This window comes from Nymphaea colorata, chromosome 6 (assembly GCF_008831285.2).
Source record: "Nymphaea colorata isolate Beijing-Zhang1983 chromosome 6, ASM883128v2, whole genome shotgun sequence".
Taxonomy (NCBI): Eukaryota; Viridiplantae; Streptophyta; class Magnoliopsida; order Nymphaeales; family Nymphaeaceae; genus Nymphaea; species Nymphaea colorata.
This window is the reverse complement of record NC_045143.1, coordinates 23,582,648-23,601,170: the sequence shown is the minus strand read 5'-3', so window position 1 is coordinate 23,601,170 and position 18,523 is coordinate 23,582,648. Positions and strand designations below refer to the sequence as shown.

Sequence of the window (18,523 nt, the reverse complement as noted above, 5' to 3'; positions counted from 1 at the left end):
ATAATCAACTTCCCAACTAGACGTTGATATCTTCCCTTGGCCTCTTCATAGAGAGGCTCCCCATCTCTAAGACAGCTTGTGCCCAGCGTCAAGAGGAGTAGAGGCAGGTCTACACCCTAGTTTTTTGGTCTCCTTTAACAAATCTAGAGTGTATTTCCATTGATTTAGCAAAGACTAGTACCAGACTTTGCAATTTCAATGCCAAGAAAATATTTTAGTATACCGAGGTCCTTGAGATCGAACTCGATCGCCAACAGTTTCTTTAACTTAGTGATTTCATCTTCATCATCACCTGTGACAATCAAATCATCTACATATACCAACAAAAAAGTAACTTTTTGCTCATTCCACTTCACAAAGAGTGTATGATCTCCATTCCCTTGATGATATCCATATTGTCTCATTACAAGTCTAAGTCGTTCAAACCAGGGTCGAGGGGGTTGCTTAAGTTCATACAAAGCTTTCCTTAGCTTACAACATTTTCCAAGTTCCTCATATCCTGGAGGCATACACATATACACCTCTTCTTCAAGGTCTCTATTAAGAAAAGTATTATTGACATCAAGTTGGTACATCTTCCACTCTTTTATCACTGCTAAGGAGATAATGACTTTGACTGTCTTCATCTTCGCAACCGAAGCAAAGGTCTCCAAGTAGTCAATTCCATATTTCTGACTATACCCCTTGGCAACATGACGAGCTTTATATTTGTCTACACTCCCATCTGACTTATATTTAATGGTGTAAACCCACTTTGATCCCACCAGATGAACTACTTCATGAATCTTTACCACCTCCCATGTCATGTTTTTGTTCAATGCTTCCATTTCTTCTTGCATAGCAAAAATCTACTTGGGATCACTCCGAGCCTCAACAACAGTCTTAGGAGTCACAACCAAAAAAAGAGATGAAACAAAACAATTGTATTCTTTGCTCAGTCTAGAATATGACATGAAGTTACCAATAGGGTGTTCAGTACATGACTTGACACCCTTTATAAGAGCAATGAGTAATTCTTCACTTTCAGCCTCTGCCTGAGTACCTTCAACTGACATCTCTTGAGCACGACTTGGGTCATCCAGGGAAGGAGTAGCATTAGGATTAGGAATAGGATCTTTGTCACTAGAGGGCATCACTTCGTCAGCTCCACCAGTGGGTCCTGCCGTAGGCAACCTTCACCTAGAGTAAACCTGTCCAAATAAACAGCCATGTTCCTCCTCATTCACAGTCGAACAGTCATCAACCTTATTGTGCTCTATAGGGTTCGTAATCTGAGTCTCTTCCTTTTTGTAATCCAAAAAATTTGTAAACCGAATCTCTTGATTGGAAGAGTACTCTTCTCTCATTGTGGACCTCTCCCCTTGAAGAGAATTCTCACCAAAATAGGAAGCATGTTCCAGGAAGGTGACATCTTTGGTGACATAGGCACGACCAGTGGAAGGATCTCAACACTTGTATCCTTTTTGAGTGGGAGAATAACCTAGAAATATGCTCTTAATCGACCTTGGATCAAGCTTTTTAATATTTGGACTGTGATTGTGAATAAAACAGACACAACCAAAAACTCTAGGTGGAAGAGAGAAAGGTTCACAACTACTCGGTAATATAGAATGAGGCGTCTGCGCATTCAACACACGACTAGGCATACAATTGATTAGATATGCACTGGTCAACACAGCATCCCCCAATACTTTTTGGAATATGATGTTGAAAAAGAAGAGCCGGAGTCATATTCAGTAACTGGCGATTCTTTCGTTCATCAACTCCATTTGAAGGAGTATAACTACATAAAGTCTCATGAACAATTTCATTTTTTCGAAAGAAGCTATCAACAGATTGGTACGTGTATTCACGAGCATTGTCAGACTGAAAGGTCTTAACAGATGTTCCATATTGAGTTTCTACATAAGCAATGAAAGTCTCTATGACAGTAGGAACTTCACTACAGTCTTTCAACAAGTAAACCAAGGTGTTACGAGAACAATCATCTATAAAGGTGATAAAATACTGAAAACCATGACAAGAAGAAATTCCGAAGGCCCCCACACATCAAAGTGAATCAAGGCAAACACCTCATTAGAATGATTGATAGAAACAAGATATGAAGCCCTAACATGTTTAACTAGGTGACAGACATCACAAGACACGGTAGTCATATCTAACCTGGAACATAAATCAGGAAACAACTGTCTAAGAATTCCAAAAGGAAGGTGTCCAAGGCACTCATGCCAACGCATAACCAACTGAAAGGAGTCCTCTCTACTCTTCTTTGTCTTGCTGGCAGCTGTCATGAGAGCTCTAGCAGTATGCATGGGTAAACGATATAGCCCCTCAGAAACCAAACCAATCACAATCCTCTTCCATGTCATCAAGTACGGCAGAACACAACGATCAACAGAAAAAATAAGTTCACAATTCAACTCTTTCGTAACCTTGCTAACTAACAAGAGGTTCAAAGAAAGATGAGGAACATGTAGAGCATTGTGAACTAAGAACTTGTTCAAAAGTGAGTGACTCCCTTTTCCAACCACAGAAATAGAGGAACCATCGGCAAGAGACACACGTTCCTTTCCTGACAAAAGCTTATACCCATGAAAGACCTTAGGATCTCCAGTCATGTAGTGGGTAGCACCACTGTCAATAATCCACTCTTTCATATGAGAATCCGCCATCACAAAGGTTCACCAAAGTAGCAATAAGAGAAGCTGAACATGCGCAACAGTGGCTAAGAAGAGGCAGCAACAGCATTGGCGATGCAGCTCCTGCGACAACCAATGTGGCAGCTAGCAAGGCTGTGGCCAGCTGACACCGTGAAAAGCAGATGGAGGCGACAGAGGCACGAGCTATGCAGGGCAAAAAACCTTCGGGAATAAAGGCAGACAAGTGACAAAAAAATAGTCGACTCCCTTGAACGCGGGAACTTCACGACGATAGAGCAGGAGATGACCACTATCGAAACATCATGGCGGCAGCAAACAACTATTGACAGCCAACGGTAACAGGGAACAACAGAGAGAGGCGACGACATAGGAGGGAGAAAGTGAGGATGGAGGTACGGGTGACGCAACAGAACACTGCCGCAGGGAACTGGGTAGCAGGCGATGTAGACAATAGAGCGTCGTGCGATGGAAAGTCAGGCAACGGGCAATGCTGGGCAAGAACTCCATGACAGCATAAAATAGGGCTCAACCAGCTTGTCGGACGATGCAATCAACAGGTGATGCAGGGGGTGATGTCCAAACTTCACGGTGGCAGAAACAGGGTAACCGAAAGCACAAGCGGCAACGCTGGAGCCAGCGGCAAAGAGCGACCTTGACAACACAAGCGACGTCGCTCCTCTATCGATGCACGGGAACTCCACGGCAGCGAGTCAATGGCAGATCTCCACATGTTCCACGGGCGACACCAACAGCACTGGAACTATCGGCGATAGAGCAGTAGGCGTCGGGTTCAAGCAGAAGTTGGTCAGCATGCGTTGGGCCTCCACCGGAACTTCACGGTGGCAAAGAGGGGCGATAGAGGATCTTCCCCAAACGGCGACAAGGGATCCTCCATCCAATCTGAACAGTGACAGGCACGGCGGTAAACAAAACAAACTCACGAACAATGGCCGGGAACAGAACAGTCACGAGCTCGATAAAAAAATTTCATGAACTCGTTGTCTCTGATACCAAGTAGAAACGGTAAAAGCGAGTAGAATGATGAACACACATGGATGTAACGTGGAAAACCCGTCAACTATAGGGAAAAAGCCACGGGTGAGGAGGACTAGTGCATACTAGCAACCAGACACACTCTCTCATAAACTTTCATTCACACACCAAAATTAGGGTTTACACAGGTTAAGTAGAGCCATAACAGTAACACACTGGATCAGGTCTAGATCCAGACCCGGATAGGTGACCCAAATACAACATATGTCAACACCTTCAAATCCTTCTTGTGACATCCAATGCTATGGTTGTAAGATATGAAGTAGGAAAGCATGTCACAACTGCATGAAGTTCTCCCTTCTTTGTATGCATTCTCATAAAACTTAACACCCATGCATGACAATGGATACATATTTTAATTGCTTTTGCATTAGCCACTGTTGCAAACAATCACAACTTGCTTTTCTATTGTATATTGTCATGATGAATGTGTTCAATTTTCCAAATCAACCAAACAAGCCAAGCCACTATGAATATCCTAATGAGTACATAAAATTCCTAATAGGTTACTGCCTTACGAATCCATTTTACCTAAGATTTAGAGCTTGCTTAATGACCATGCATTCCTATTCTGGGTCATGTAATTATAATAAAGCAAAAGATAAAATTGATGGCAAGCTATGCATAGAGAACTAGAAGCATTAAAACATGTCAACAGTGGGGACATACAATAGTTACCAATAGATAAGAAAATGATAGGTTGATAATGAGGGTATAAAGTTAAACTGAAAGCAGAAGATCCCTTGAAAAATATATGTTTTGTGCATTTGTAGGAGAATCTCTCATGTCTTCACACTGTAAGAAACAACAGAATGTATCACCATTATTTACTGAAGCAGAGTATAAAGCCATGGCACCTACTTACACAGAAATAGTGTAGTTGAGACAACTACTCAGAGATATGGTGGTCCATATGAAGGAAACCAAATTGTGTTGTGATGACAAGAGTTTCATATACTTCAATGGCCGCATCAAGCAGATAAAGTGGACTGTGATTATGTTAGAAAGGAATATAAGAAGGTTATTTATCTATGTACAAATTATGTGTGTATATATTTGCAGTACTATGTCTTATATGTATATACTTATGTGCGTGTGCGTTTGTCTGAATACTTTTTGTTGTTATATTGCTTATCAAGATTGCCCACACTGCCTGAATGTTGACAGCCCCAACTGCTAACGTCTTATACTATGGTATGCTTGCATAATTCATATGCACTTGTTATATATATGAAATTTCTTATGTTCAATTTTCTGTCTCTCTAGGAGTCTTGGGAATTTCATTTCTGCCTGAGCTTCCTGAGATTTATTTTGAGCTGATGCCCATTGCAATGATTATGCTTTTGATGCAAGCTTCCCATTGTTTTCCTAAAAATCCAATGTAGATGTATTCACAAGGGAACACCCCAGGAAACGATGAACTATTTTGCAGAAGGTATGCTAACTATTTTCCATCACAGAAACAGTACCTTACCAAATTCGCATATGGAAGTTCACGAACTGCTTCATCAACATTCTCAGCAGTGGCTTTCACCTGAAGACAAATAAGCCTCTAATAAGTTATATATCAAACCAAAGTAAACTGGAGCCCTGTTACATACAGTTTTATTCTTGAGGACATGGGAATCATATATCCTTACTACCAATATCTAGTTGCCTACTGATGCATGCATTTAAGGTGTGTTTGGGTGACTCTCTTAAACGTCATTTTGAAAGAAAAATGTTGTTTTGCCTCCAACCACATTTAAAGCATGTTTGGGAGATGGTCGAAACTGAATTCTTGAAAAACCCAGTTCTGAAAAAATGATTTTTTTTTCAAAAGGGCGTAAATAACCCCTCCCCACCTCTCCTTACACAAAGCAGGTTTTGGAAACTAGACAAAAAGCATGTCTTCACAAAACTTGGTTTTCAAAATATGACACTTTTTTAGGGTATCATCAAGACACAACCTCAACTTTTGCAACTTGTCATAGGTCCATAATGGTAGACCGTAGCCAACTAAGGCAGTGCACCTTATTAAAAAAACAAACAAACAAAACCACAACATTATGGAAGCAAAATCTACAGCCAACAATAGGGAGAAAAATGGCCAATCCTTCCTTAGAAGTGGCCCCCACTAGATTCACTAAATGTAGTATCAGTCTACAATCTACAAGTAATACATGACTCATGATCACCATTTCTTTTCACAAATTTTTGAACTGAATATTTCTCTTTGCAATTCCATAAGCTGCAAGGGATACAAAGGATAACAGAAGATTTACTCTCTTACCTCTTTAGTGATCTCCAATTAAGCTAGCTGTTTTCATGTTTAAAGTTTCAAACCAATAAAAATATCTCCATTCCCATTAATTAGTAATCAGTCTTCAATATACACAAAAATATTTGAGTTAAATACAGAAAAGTAGAATTACACTAAAATAATAAAAAGAAGTTGGGTCCTTGTATTTGAGGCGCCAGCCCCAAGCACTCGTTCAAAGATCTCGCTACATTCTCAGATTGCCATTTCCTCTTGAATGGCATGCATATAGATTTCTTCATTTTTGCATATATCATTACTGTTTTTTCTATTTACAAAATTTAATTATTATATGTATACTTCTATTTTTTTTAAGAACTAAGATATTTCTCAAAATGTTTGCTTTATTCCTCACAATTTCAAGGTTATCTATTCTGAAATTCCTCCTATTCCCACTATTCCAAATAGTGTGCAAACATTGTCCTCACTTTTCAAATGTTACTGAACTTTTAAGTATTATACTTCACCCACAAATTATTACAAAATGCTCATTAAGAAATCCCTTCTGACGTTATTTGTGAATTTTATAAAATGTCCATCACTTCATAAAAAGATTTTCACAAACATCCCAGATTCACCTTTTAATACTTGTATGCACGCAACTCAATCTGCTATTTTGGTGCCACTAGGAGCACCAGATGTCATGCCGCTATGCGAAAAGCACCGGTACCATTGATAGTGGCAACTCTAGAAATAAGTCATTTTTAACCTCATGTGACCGTAAAATTAAGTCTAAGGATTGCGTACTTTTGAGGTCGATGGGGGCAAAATGAGCCAGCTAAGGCCTAATTAAGTGAATGCAATATATAGTTCCCTTTTTAGCATGAATTGTCTCACAGACATGATGTGTACTAACAATTCATAGACGTGGACTCAAGAGTTGCAAATGTGCAAATGTGGCCTTCAATCTCCCTCAAGTTATGTCGTTTAATTTATCCTTTGATTTTTAGGTGAAGCAATTGATTGTTAGAAAGGATTATGTCCAATTCTATTTTAACAACAATATCATCGTTTTTTTTTGTCTACTTGTCTTTTAATTGCCTACAATATTCGAACAAGATCATGATCGTGATCTCTTCTGAAGTGTAGGTAAACCGTGGCATGTAAAATGCAATTATAGATAAACAACCATATGCTTCCTTTGAACAATAGAATTCAGCATCAATAGCAGATGCGGCAGAATTTGTCTTAATTAAAGACTCATTTATTATCTAAATTAAATGAAAAACATTAGGTGTTGGCAAGCATTTATATGCATATTAAGTTAGATTAGGACTACGATTAAGTGGATCATGCATACTTTCCTAGGTTTTAACACCAACCATACCTTAGTTATGGTAAAGAGCATGACACAACTTTTGCTGAACTTTAAGAGGATCAAACTTAGTTTTCTTCATTATTTTTGTGTTTTAATAAAATATTATACTTAGAGAACAATTAAGAAGGACAATAGCAGACCAAGAGGTCATACTTAACAAGAGTGTAATGGAATACGGCTCACTGAAGAAAGTCCGACCTATGGTATAGAAGACATATTTTGATTAGTAGAAGCAAAATCAATAGCAGCCCGAGCAGACTTGCTGATAGGAGGGCTAACATCTCTTATTCGGGGAATAAGGACCTTAAAAAACGATTAACTTCTTCAATAAACAAAAGTCCCTTCATTTGGTGGCCCCATTGATTAGGATGCCGTCACCAACTTAACAGTAATATTTTTTGGGGGAGGACCAATTCTTAAGAAATAAACATGCATAGAAAAATTCCTAACTAAATGATGGATGTCTACTGACCAGTACAGTTTGAAGAAATTTTTCACAACATGAAGTCCCTGTATCTCGAACCAAATTCTTTAGTGTAAAGAGGCATCTCATGTGAAGATTTTACCTACCGATCTTTTCAAGGAAGCACCATTATCTTCATGTATCTGTCGTGCATGAATTCATAAGCTACCAAGTAGAATGCACTTTTCGGCTGCATGTGATTGAAAAATATTCTAATTCTCGTATAGAGAAACATTGGGGATCTGCCTTTATGGTTAATACGTTTATTGTAAGCAAGCACTTATAGAAGAAGAAAAGGAAAAAACAAAAAACAAAAGACACTAGAGGAGGAAGGTGAAGGCAGTGGGGCAGTGCCCAAGCACACTTGTAGGTAGGTTTCACGGAATCCCAAAACAGTCCCGACTTCTGAGATGTTACTGAGTACATAATGGTAGTAGTAGTAGAAGAAGAAGAAGAAGAAGAAGCAGAAGAAGAAGATGATGACGATGAGGATGGATCAATAGTTTCTTTACATCTGAAGGCAATCAAGTGCATAGTTGTCTCCTTCTAGTACATGGCAATAGCTGGGTTTTATGGGAAGGCAGGTGGCCCAGAGTCAATTATGGCTTTGCCTATTAGATGCTGAGAAAGCAATGAAAAACTCGTCCATTGGTAGGAGGCCCTGCTGTTTCCAACAACTTTACTGGAGGTAACCAAACAAATAACTAGCTCTTTGCTTTGTACATTCCAATATTTTTTGAACGTTAACCAAGTCCTACATGCATGTGTGCTCAATTTTAATGAATTTTAACAGATTAAGTGAGATTTGAAGATATTTAAACTGAGTTTGGTTAAAAAAAATAATGCCCTCAAAGTATAACTATGGACTTAGGAGTATTTTAATGAACTCCAAATGGTAGCGATCCTAGAAAGACATGCTTGAAATGTAAAAATTTTAAATAGTCAAGAAAATAAATTGTTCAAAGAGATATACTTTAAAATCATTTGAACTCTTCTCATGCTGTCATTAGTTTTGAGAATTTGTTTCTGTGACAAGCTCAAAAGTTGTTGATCGAGCTCCTGTAAAGACTCTTTGTTATGGAGTCGGATCAATCTCGAACAGGGTGTCGCTCTGTTCGGCTCTAAGTGTGAATCCTCCGCTCTTCTTCTGGCCAAACAACCTATGAAGCTTCCAAACTTAGCGGTGACACTAATATAAGGGACGCAGAGACATGTAGAGGTTCCAACATAGCCTTCATGATTCATGTACCGCGTTTGCAGCAAGGATGTTGGGAAGATGATTTGGAACTCGAAACTGGTGTAAGGAATTGAGACACGTGTAGTGCTTGACTGTCGCCTTCATGGACAAGATGACGGAAAGAGGATAGAGCATGCCCATCTCTCCGATCCTCCTCCTAGTAATCCCCCATCTTTGGAATCACCAACATATGACATATCCAATTAAAAAATATGGCTTGAATTTGGGTTTAATAAATGACATATGATCGGAGTTTGATTTTGATCCAGAGTTGGTTTCAAAATAAATATCATATCATATATTTACCATTCATTCATTTGGAATGTCAGTTTTTAAGATATCATAATGCGGTTTGAATTCCGTTTAAACTTTGGATTCAGATTCGCTTGTAAGTTTATATTTGGATCAGATTTGAATTGCGAACGGCGATTCAAATTTGTACATGGTATATTAGACCGTTCTTCACTCATATTTGATTCTAACTTGGAATCCAAACTTGTTATATAACATACATGAAACAAGCACAGGAAAGAGCATATCAGATGGAATCCGAACATGGGAACATCCATAAAGCGGATATACCTCCGGTTTGAATATGATGTACTAGCATTGCTATTTGTCCTGGGGGCAAGGTGGGACATCGAGGACGTCGTCGTCGACTCGGCCGGCTGAGGGATGGGACTTTGGCCGACGAGACGTTGGGTTCCCAGCAGATCCGTTGGATGCTACAAGGTCATACTGGAGTGCGGCCAGAGGGTTCTACGAGCCTTGTGGCTTCGTTCAGAAGGAGCTCAAATGGCATGTACTTCAACCCACTTCCTCTTTCCTCTAAGCCTGCTCTTTAATCTATTCTTCTTCTTCTTCTTCTTCTTCTTCTTCCTTTTATTTCGTCTATTTTTATTAAGAATTTGATCATCGTTGTGTGGATCAAAGATGAAATATTTATTCAAAATTATAATCTGAATCAGAATCAGGCCAATATTTCCTTGTATCCAAATCCGATCGAATGTCATTTTTTATATTTGAATCCAATCAGAATCCTAATCGAATATCAATTTTTTTCATTTATTTTTTTGAAATCTGGTTCGGTTGAATATGGGGTCTCAATTGGATTTATTAACATACTTATAAGCTGTATAAGGAGTGTTTGTTTTACCATGGATCTGAAATCCATAGTGATCTGAGATTCCTAATATCTCAAATGGATCACCCTCCCATCCGACCTTAAATCCATGGTTTTTAATGGATTTTAGATCAACATTACAAAATCCTCAATTTGTTTAAACTGACGATCTTGAGAAACACATCTTTTGATGCAACCTTCAATCTTAGATCAGAGGTTATCAAACACAACCATATAGACGCACATGGGATTGGCAGTTCAAAAAATTTGAACTAGAGTTGACCTTTGCCTCACTTGCAATGGTGGGCTCTAACATTTGGATTGACATCATAATCTCCAGCCTCGCCCCATCAGTGCCTTATCTTGTTCATCATATTTTCCTTTCCAGACCATGACGAAGATTCATGGAGTAGACAAAAGCCTCATACCTTGTGCATCTATTCTAGAGTCCAACAGTACTTTGGTCAGACACCTAAGCAGCTTCTGTTTCTTTTTTCTTTTTTTTCAAAATCCGACGCAAGCTTGGACTCGTTACCAATAGGGATCTTCCAGTCAAATCTGAACCGAATCTTATGAGAAATCTTCATTTCATATAATGGCTTTCTCCTCCCATTGCGATCGACAATGGTCATCGGCTTCCACAGGCTGCTTGAAGCCTGTAGGAAAATGTTTTTATTTTCTGGCTTTTCTTGAGTTTTTCTCCCAAGTTCTTGATTTCTAGGTTGTTTGTATAGACAAAGTATATTCTGTTAATTTAATATTTTTTTGTCTGAAACGTACTGGTTTTATACATAACCAGTATTGACCTTAGAAGATGTATGCCTAAAGATCACCAATTCGCAGATAGCAACAAAAGTGGAGAGACGGTGCCTTTAGAGCCCAACCCCTTTAAGAAGGATGGTGAGGAAGATACTTCCACCGTTGAAATGATTCCACCGGGCACCAGTTTTGCTGCAGCGTCTACTAAATCTAATCGCAGCTAAGCCAGGAAGGATGACCTACACAATGAAGACAAACACAAATATAACCTGGATAAGTGAACTAGCACTTACAGCTCCCTTGATTAGCGGCTTGTGAAACCTTACACCACCACCATTTCTAGTCCTCACCTCATTGATAATACACCACCATTAACCCCGGATTTCTCCGATCCTTCTGGCAGCTCCGTCCTCCATGACCCTGCCATTGTGGTCTCATCTCCCTATTCCATCACAACACCACACAGAGAGAGAGAGAGAGAGAGAGAGAGAGAACAACCCATAAAAACAAAGCTCCAACCAAGCTTCGAATAGCCCCACAAAGTTTCATGATTGTAGATGATTAACCAATTACAATGGGATTGCAGGTGTAAACCGCAAAGGCACATACTCGATGAACGGTTAGGATAAAATGGCTATGGAGACACCCATCTGTCCTAATGCTAACCATGCATGACTTGTCTCATCTTAATGAGCATCATAAAGAATGTAGGTACATCAAGCAACGAAATTGCATCCTCTTTCTCCTTGATTGATGGACAAGCATATTCTTAGCTTTACAATGTTGGAACCTGCCGTATCTCCTCCTGGAACAATTTGGCACTAGCACTAGCAGGTGGAGGCCCTTTATTATCAACAGATGGTTTGATAAATATATTGAATGCTATATTATTAAGAACAGTTATTACGACCAGAAAGGTAGCAATATATGCCAAATATGATCCTGAAACATCTGGCACATCTTCTGTTTCCAGCCCAGCAGCAATTGGCTCTCTTTTCTTGATATCTGCCTCTGAGAACAAAGCCATTTAAAAGAACGTCATACTAAACATCTGGCAGCTTGAAATGACAAAGATCTACAATTATTCTCACATAAATTCGATACAATCAGATGAACTGCATATTATACTTGTTACTTTTTTTGTAAACGATCTCATTTTATACATGTTTTGTAAGCCATGAAAGTGCTAGTTTCAGAGAACAACCCATCAAAGATTAATGCTAAAGGAAAACCAATACGGGAACACAATGGCTGGAGGTTTCTTTTATGTTCTAAGATACAAGAAAAATTGCTAGTTATTTTGATAAAGCATACGTCATAAGGGTTATTCACTATCAGAAAAATGGATCAATAGATCATGGAATGTGCTCATAAATGGGTTGGAACAACTTGAAGCATAATATGAAAAATTTACCATCAGTAAAATACTAGAAAGCAGTCAGCCTTAAACAGGGATTTCTCGTAGACTAAGTTAGCAAAACTAGAAGTTACAAATAGTCCATTCAAAGACCCTAAAAGGACTAATTGGGACTAGTCAGTCTGATTTAGTACTAGTCAATTGACTGTCAATAAATAAATATATATTTATAGGGACATAAATACAGAAACATAAGTATCTATACGAAGAAAATACATTTCCATATTTATAATGACTAGGCTATCTAGCTACTAGTCTGACGAACTAGTCATTAGATTGAATCACAAATTACTAGATAACTGAACCACCCAGTCGAACTAGTCCAATAACTAGCTGGGATTTTGACAGCTGGATAAGCAACCATAAGCATTCGTTGACAACAGAACTCAACATCAATAGCTGATGCAGTAGAGGTTGTCCTAAAGAGTTATTTATTATCTGAATTAGATGAGAATGTCTGGTGTTAGCAAGCATTCATACATTAGGTTAGAGTAGGACTATGATTAAGCGGATTGTTCATACTTTCCTAGGTTTTAGTTGAAATACTTACCAACCATGTTTCCCTTTTCGAATTTGCTTAAGGGACAAGTTCTGAATGTTGGATATGGTTCTTTCAAAGCTATTAGCTAGGTCCCATATGGTTTAAAGTTTTAAACTAGCTTGGTGCAGTCCTAACCATATCTAAATGAACCCAGTCCAGCTGAGTCAGCTCAGATAGTCTACTGGGATCAGGTAGTCCTAGAAAGTTCTCATTCTGATTGTTGCATTGTGTCTAACACTAATTTAGGAGTTAACTAGGTGTTTTAACTGTGTTTAGAGCTTCTGGCTTTGTCCGAAAATCAGAGATGTATGGCATTTGAAGGTGTTTCAAGGAGGAATTAGAAAACGAGCAATGGTCGAAGTCTCAATTGGTTAGTCCCAGCCAGTCCATTCTTGCTAGTTTGTCTTTGGTGTTTCTTAGAATTAGTGGTCTTAAGTTGATTAGGGTGTGTTAAATTCTGGTTTTCATTAGAAACCAGAGTGTGATTAGTTAGTGTTTAGATATTCTTAAATCATTAATGTCATTGTAGGAAGAGTTAACCATTTTTTAGGCATACTCTAGAGAATTTGTTGTCTTATTTTGTGGATGATCCTAGAGTAAAGGACTTCAAGTGGAGGGCATGAAAACAACAGAAGCATTCAATTTAGACTTTGGAAGTGACCCACGTTGCTACTCGTGCTTGTTGACTTAAAAGTTGCAAAAAATGCTCATATCAATTTTTTTCCCTTTTTGCAAATTGAAGTCATTGTTTGCTTGCCTAGTGTACTTTTCTGTATTATGAACTATAGAAGTTGATTACCAATGAAAATTATCAACCTATTGCTTCGTATTTACATTCTTTCTGGATTCAACGAGTTACCACATGGGTGGGAACACGTTTTATTGCCTTAAAGTTTTCACATAAAAATAAAGATTATGCTTTGCAAGAAACACCAGCATATCTTATGATATAGTGCATGACGCAACTTTCACTGAATTGTAAGATGGCCAAACCTAGTTTTATTATTTTGCATGTCAGACCAAACTAAGACACTTAATTTAAGTATATGGTTAGAGAGGGGGGGGTGTGGAAAGGATGGGTGGGGACAAAAACCTGAAATTTAGCACCACAATCTACAATTGGGAGAGCAACTAGAAATTAAAGTTGATCTATGTTCATGCCTATTTATCCATAAAAAAAAATTGGATTTTGATGCTGTCGGTTATTCAGAAAGTGTTCTCATGTATGTGGGACGTCTAAACACCGATAAAGGAAAAAAACAAGGAAGAGAGAGAGAGAGAGAGAGAGAGAGAGTACCTAATGAAGAAAGGGACCTGGTTTTTGGAATTTGTCTCTGGGACAAGTTCAAAAGTTGTTGATCGAGGTCCTTTAGAGCCTCTTTGGCCTTCACTCGATCAATCTCGAACTCGGTGTCGCTCTGCTCAGAACGAACCATGAATTCTCTGCTTCTATCTATTCTTCTTCTAGTAAGATAATCAATGAAGGTCTGAAACTTACATCCACTGGGTGGCAACACTGGTACAAGGGATGCGGACATGGGTAGCTGTTGCAGCATAGTCTTCACAACTATTGTATCGCGTCTATAGCAAAGACGATGGGAAGAGGACTTCGAACTTAAAACTGGTACAAGGGATGCAGACACAGGTATCACTTGCAATATAGCATTCACCATTGTTGTTTCACCTTCAAGAGCAAGTTAATGGAAAGAGGATAAAGCATGACTGAGTCTCTCTCTTTTCTTCCGATAATCCCCTCTACAGGAAATTACCATCTTTCATCAAAATAATAGGACATTTGTGTTGATTTTATATAAAATTATGTATCTAACAAATGAAGGTAGCAAAGTGGCACGGTTCGTATGGATGTCAAGATTGGATATCCAAACCAAGTTTTCCCAAAAAAAAAATGAAAAAAAGAAAATTTAACATCCAATTAAAAGAATAGCTCAAATTCAAACTTAATAAATAGCATACAATCAGATTCTGATTTGAATCCAGATTTAGTTTTAAATAAATATCATATATCTAGCATTCATTCATTTTGAAGTCAGTTTTTAACATATCATAAAGTGGTTCAATTTTCGTTTAAACCTTGGATTCAGATTCATTTATACATTTAAAATTTAGATTTGGATCAGATTTAAATTGCGAATGTGGATTCGAATTTGGACATGTATATTAGACCTTTCTTCATCCATATTTAAATCTAACTTCGAACCTAGCATTTCCACAAAACAAGTATAGTAAACAGTATATCAGATAGATGGGAACATCATAAACTGGATATAGTTTAAGAGTACCTCCAGTTTGAACATAATCTATTAACATCTCTATTTGCCTCTGGGGCATAGTCGACAAGCTGGCCATGGTGAAAAACTATCTTAGTTCGATTCTTCTAGATGCTATTTTTAGGTGCAAATGGGTTGAGACTTGAGAGCATTGTACTAGCTGATATACATTGAACTCATACCAGACATCCATGACAGCTCTTAATCTTGATGGCAAAAGGAAGATAAGGCCACCGATATTTTATCTTTCTCCTATCGTTTTCTTTCTTAGCTCTCTATCTTAACTTCCTCTATTTCTCTCTCCTCACATCCACTCTATGTGAAAATAATGTTTCCTATAGAGTGTTTGAACTTGAAGTAGTTTAGGACAATTAACTAAATTTCTAAATTAACCTCAAAGGCAAGAGAAGATCTCTCATGTTCAAAGTTTAGTGCTCACAAAGTCTGTTGTTGGGTAAAAGACCAGCCATTTTTAGCACATTTCCTAAATGACTGTCTTGCATGTTAACTTTTCCATCATTTTGGGTCATTTTTTGCAAAATTAGTTTTTAAAAATTTCAACTTAAATGGGTTGGAGTTTCCTTGAACCAATTTGATCCTTCGCAGCTCCAATCTCAATTGTCTCAACTAAGGAGATTCACTGGTTTGTTGGTGTGCTGGGGCAATCATAGCAGCAAATGGTATCTCTTTTATACCCACTTAAACTAGTCCTACGGTAGGACTCTCTGTCACCTCCTATGCCAAGGAGTGAGGAGAAACTTGTAACTTGCTTACTAATTTTAAAAAGTAACAGTCACTAAAACAAGAATTCAAATTTTAATGGTAGCATTGGATAGAAATTCAAAACTAAATGGCCACTTTTTCATTATTTAACCAAAAGGGAAGTGCATATAGTTCATTCCTGTCAATAGAGAACTAGCAAACTCTTATTATATTATGTTATGTAACAATATAACAAAATTAAAAAAAAAAATCTACAATTTATAGTGGGAACTTGGATGACTTAACTAATTACCTGTTGCTTGGCAGCCTGGCTTGAGAGTTCTATCTCGTTCAACTGAAAGCCAAAGGGGAAATACTAGAAATAATGAGTCCTAGACTCCATGAGCATATTAACAATAATAAGTTTAACATTCTACAAGCAAAACATATAACAACAAGGAATCTAATCACACAAACAAGAATACCACATATTTCAATTGCACTTGCTTTCACATTATTCTTGAGCTTCTTTCTTATAAGTCTGCATTTCTTATATGTATCTTTCTCATTGTTCACTCAATCGCCTCAAAGGAAGACTCACTCTTCACAATGAGGTTTCACTCTTGAAGGACCCGATCTTTCATGAAATCTTGCAACTAGTGACTTATGTAATCAATCTTGACTCTCAAAGGAGTTAGAAATGTTGTCTTCTAATGACTTTTTATGGATTTCCCGAGTTGGTAATAAATTAACTAGTCAATGAGTGCTTAAAGAACTCACTCCTCGCCCCTCATGGGCTCTACCTTTGTGGGCTATTCTTATTTAGTCAGCGCCCTCAGGCAGTGCTTGCGGCCACTCATGACACAGACTCAATTGGAAATTTTAATCGTTACCTCTTATAAAATCTGGTTCCTATATATCATACTCACTTTAACATGTATCTCATATTCATTCAACAAGATATTGCTTTAATTCTTAAATTCTCTTTCTTAGCTATCAGCCTATCATTCTTAACATCCTATAAGAGGATAGGTACATGTGTTGCATGGGGAATTTTCCCTTTTCTTATTTAATCTGTGACCACCAGCACTTCCCCTAAGAGTACAAACACTATAAATTTGTAACAATTCTAGTCATGGTCCATGCGCAATCATCAATCATGCATACATAATCTGTCATAATTATTTAATGTCACATCTATATTAACAAGAAACTCATTAGTTCATGAGTAACGCCTAAGCATCTGGCTCAAAGTTCGCTGTAGCAATTGATGTCATTATCTTTCCATCAATGAGTTAATCAAACTATATTATGTGTGTGTGTGTGTGTGTATATATATATATATATATATAGACACACACACACACACACACACACATATTAACTAGCCATAAAGGAATCCAGCACATCATTCTTCCAACATTAACGTAAGCAAATCACATTTAAAGCAGCCACACTTAAATTGCTCACCAACTAAATAATCAAGCATAGGATAAACCAGTTATTCACGAATAGATCTATTTATGTCAAAATCTGCTCACCAAGAAAAAAATCTTAATCAATGCAGTCTTCAGGTATGGGTACAATTGCGAACCCGCCTAAAAACCAATCGCACAATTAGAAGCTCAATATTCTTGAGCCAATTCCCAAACCGTTGGGTTCCAGCACTCTTATATAATCAGCCTGATCACTATTTAATTAGACCCTATCTTTTTATTTTTCATTTAAATATCATGTTTATTAAGGTCCAAGAGTCGACTCGTACGTACGCACAACCCCCTCAAGGGCACGAGAACATAACTTCCTCAAACCTAAACTTGTTGAAGTTACTCTTCCATGTTGGATTCATACAGCCCTTCCGTTCTGAATAAGCTTTACCCGAATTAAGAGAAACCTTCAAGATGAATCGTGCATGCCCACAGCTCTAATTGGAAACAAAAGAATATAGTTGCTTTTAAATCAGACTGAAATCTCTCTCTTTTCCTCAATATTCGTTCAATTTCTTCCTCCCAAACTATATACACACGGATTCAAGAAAAGGTCCTCAAGTTCTCCAACGGTGCGTATCATCTAACCCTCTTTTAGATCAAGAAACATTTCTACTAAAAAAATATATACTAAAACTAGTTAGAATCTAAATGATATGTCATGGATGAACAAACCAATTATCTATGTTGTCGATTTAGGAGAAAGATTAACGATGGAACAAGAGAATAAAAAATATGAGATCAATCTTACCTCCTTCCAGTCTATTCTTCTCCTTCACGCCTCTCTCTCTCTCTCTCTGCCCCCCTTTTTTCTTCCGTCCTCCCTCCACCTCTCTCTGCTCCCTTAGTCAAGTCTCTCGCCCTATCCCTCGTTCTCTCCCTCTCACACCTTCTCTCGTTCTATTTCAGAAGGGGAGGAGGCGAACACGAACCAGACAATCTCCGCCTTTAATTTTATAAATTCGAACCAAACTCTTATACACCATTCTAAGTGGCACCTCTCTCTCTCTCTCTCTGCATATATATATATATTATCGTTACTTTACCGGGTACATATATATTATGTGGGCGTTTGGTAGTGATACGGTCCAACATATTCCTCCTACCAGACGTGTGTTTGAAAGGGGCGAGAGCAGCCGAGCCAGGGCAGATGGGCTGGAGCTCACGAATCATGAG

The 18,523-nt window shown here is 38.1% G+C and overlaps 2 protein-coding genes across 11 annotated transcripts in view; both read right to left on the bottom strand.

Moving 5' to 3' along the window:
• The window catches only part of LOC116255925 (glucosamine 6-phosphate N-acetyltransferase), a 59,970-nt gene that overhangs the window by 32,492 nt on the left and 8,955 nt on the right, over positions 1-18,523 (bottom strand). The gene's annotated exons all lie outside the window — the stretch shown is intronic.
• On the bottom strand, positions 11,414-18,357 carry LOC116256128 (uncharacterized). Of its 4 annotated transcripts, none has more exons than XM_050078468.1 (4): positions 18,099-18,357; positions 16,167-16,215; positions 14,168-14,625; positions 11,414-11,923 (listed from the first exon to the last, which is right to left on the bottom strand). In XM_050078468.1, exons 3-4 carry the CDS (start codon positions 14,541-14,543, stop codon positions 11,688-11,690), a joined length of 612 nt encoding a protein of 203 aa, XP_049934425.1. In that variant the 5' UTR covers positions 14,544-14,625; positions 16,167-16,215; positions 18,099-18,357; the 3' UTR covers positions 11,414-11,687. The 4 variants fall into 4 exon arrangements, with proteins under 4 accessions (XP_049934425.1, XP_031488215.1, XP_031488216.1 ...); XM_031632355.2 differs by having other exon boundaries at positions 16,174-16,215; XM_031632356.2 differs by having other exon boundaries at positions 14,168-14,554; positions 16,174-16,215.

Bases quoted from the DNA above. Each gene is read 5' to 3' on its own strand.
- LOC116256128 (XM_050078468.1), bottom strand. From the start codon at position 14,543: ATGGTGAATGCTATATTGCAAGTGATACCTGTGTCTGCATCCCTTGTA. The intron at 11,924-14,167 runs GTACTCTCTCTC...CTTTGTTCTCAG, and splicing joins CAGGTCCCTTTCTTCATTAG to AGGCAGATATCAAGAAAAGA.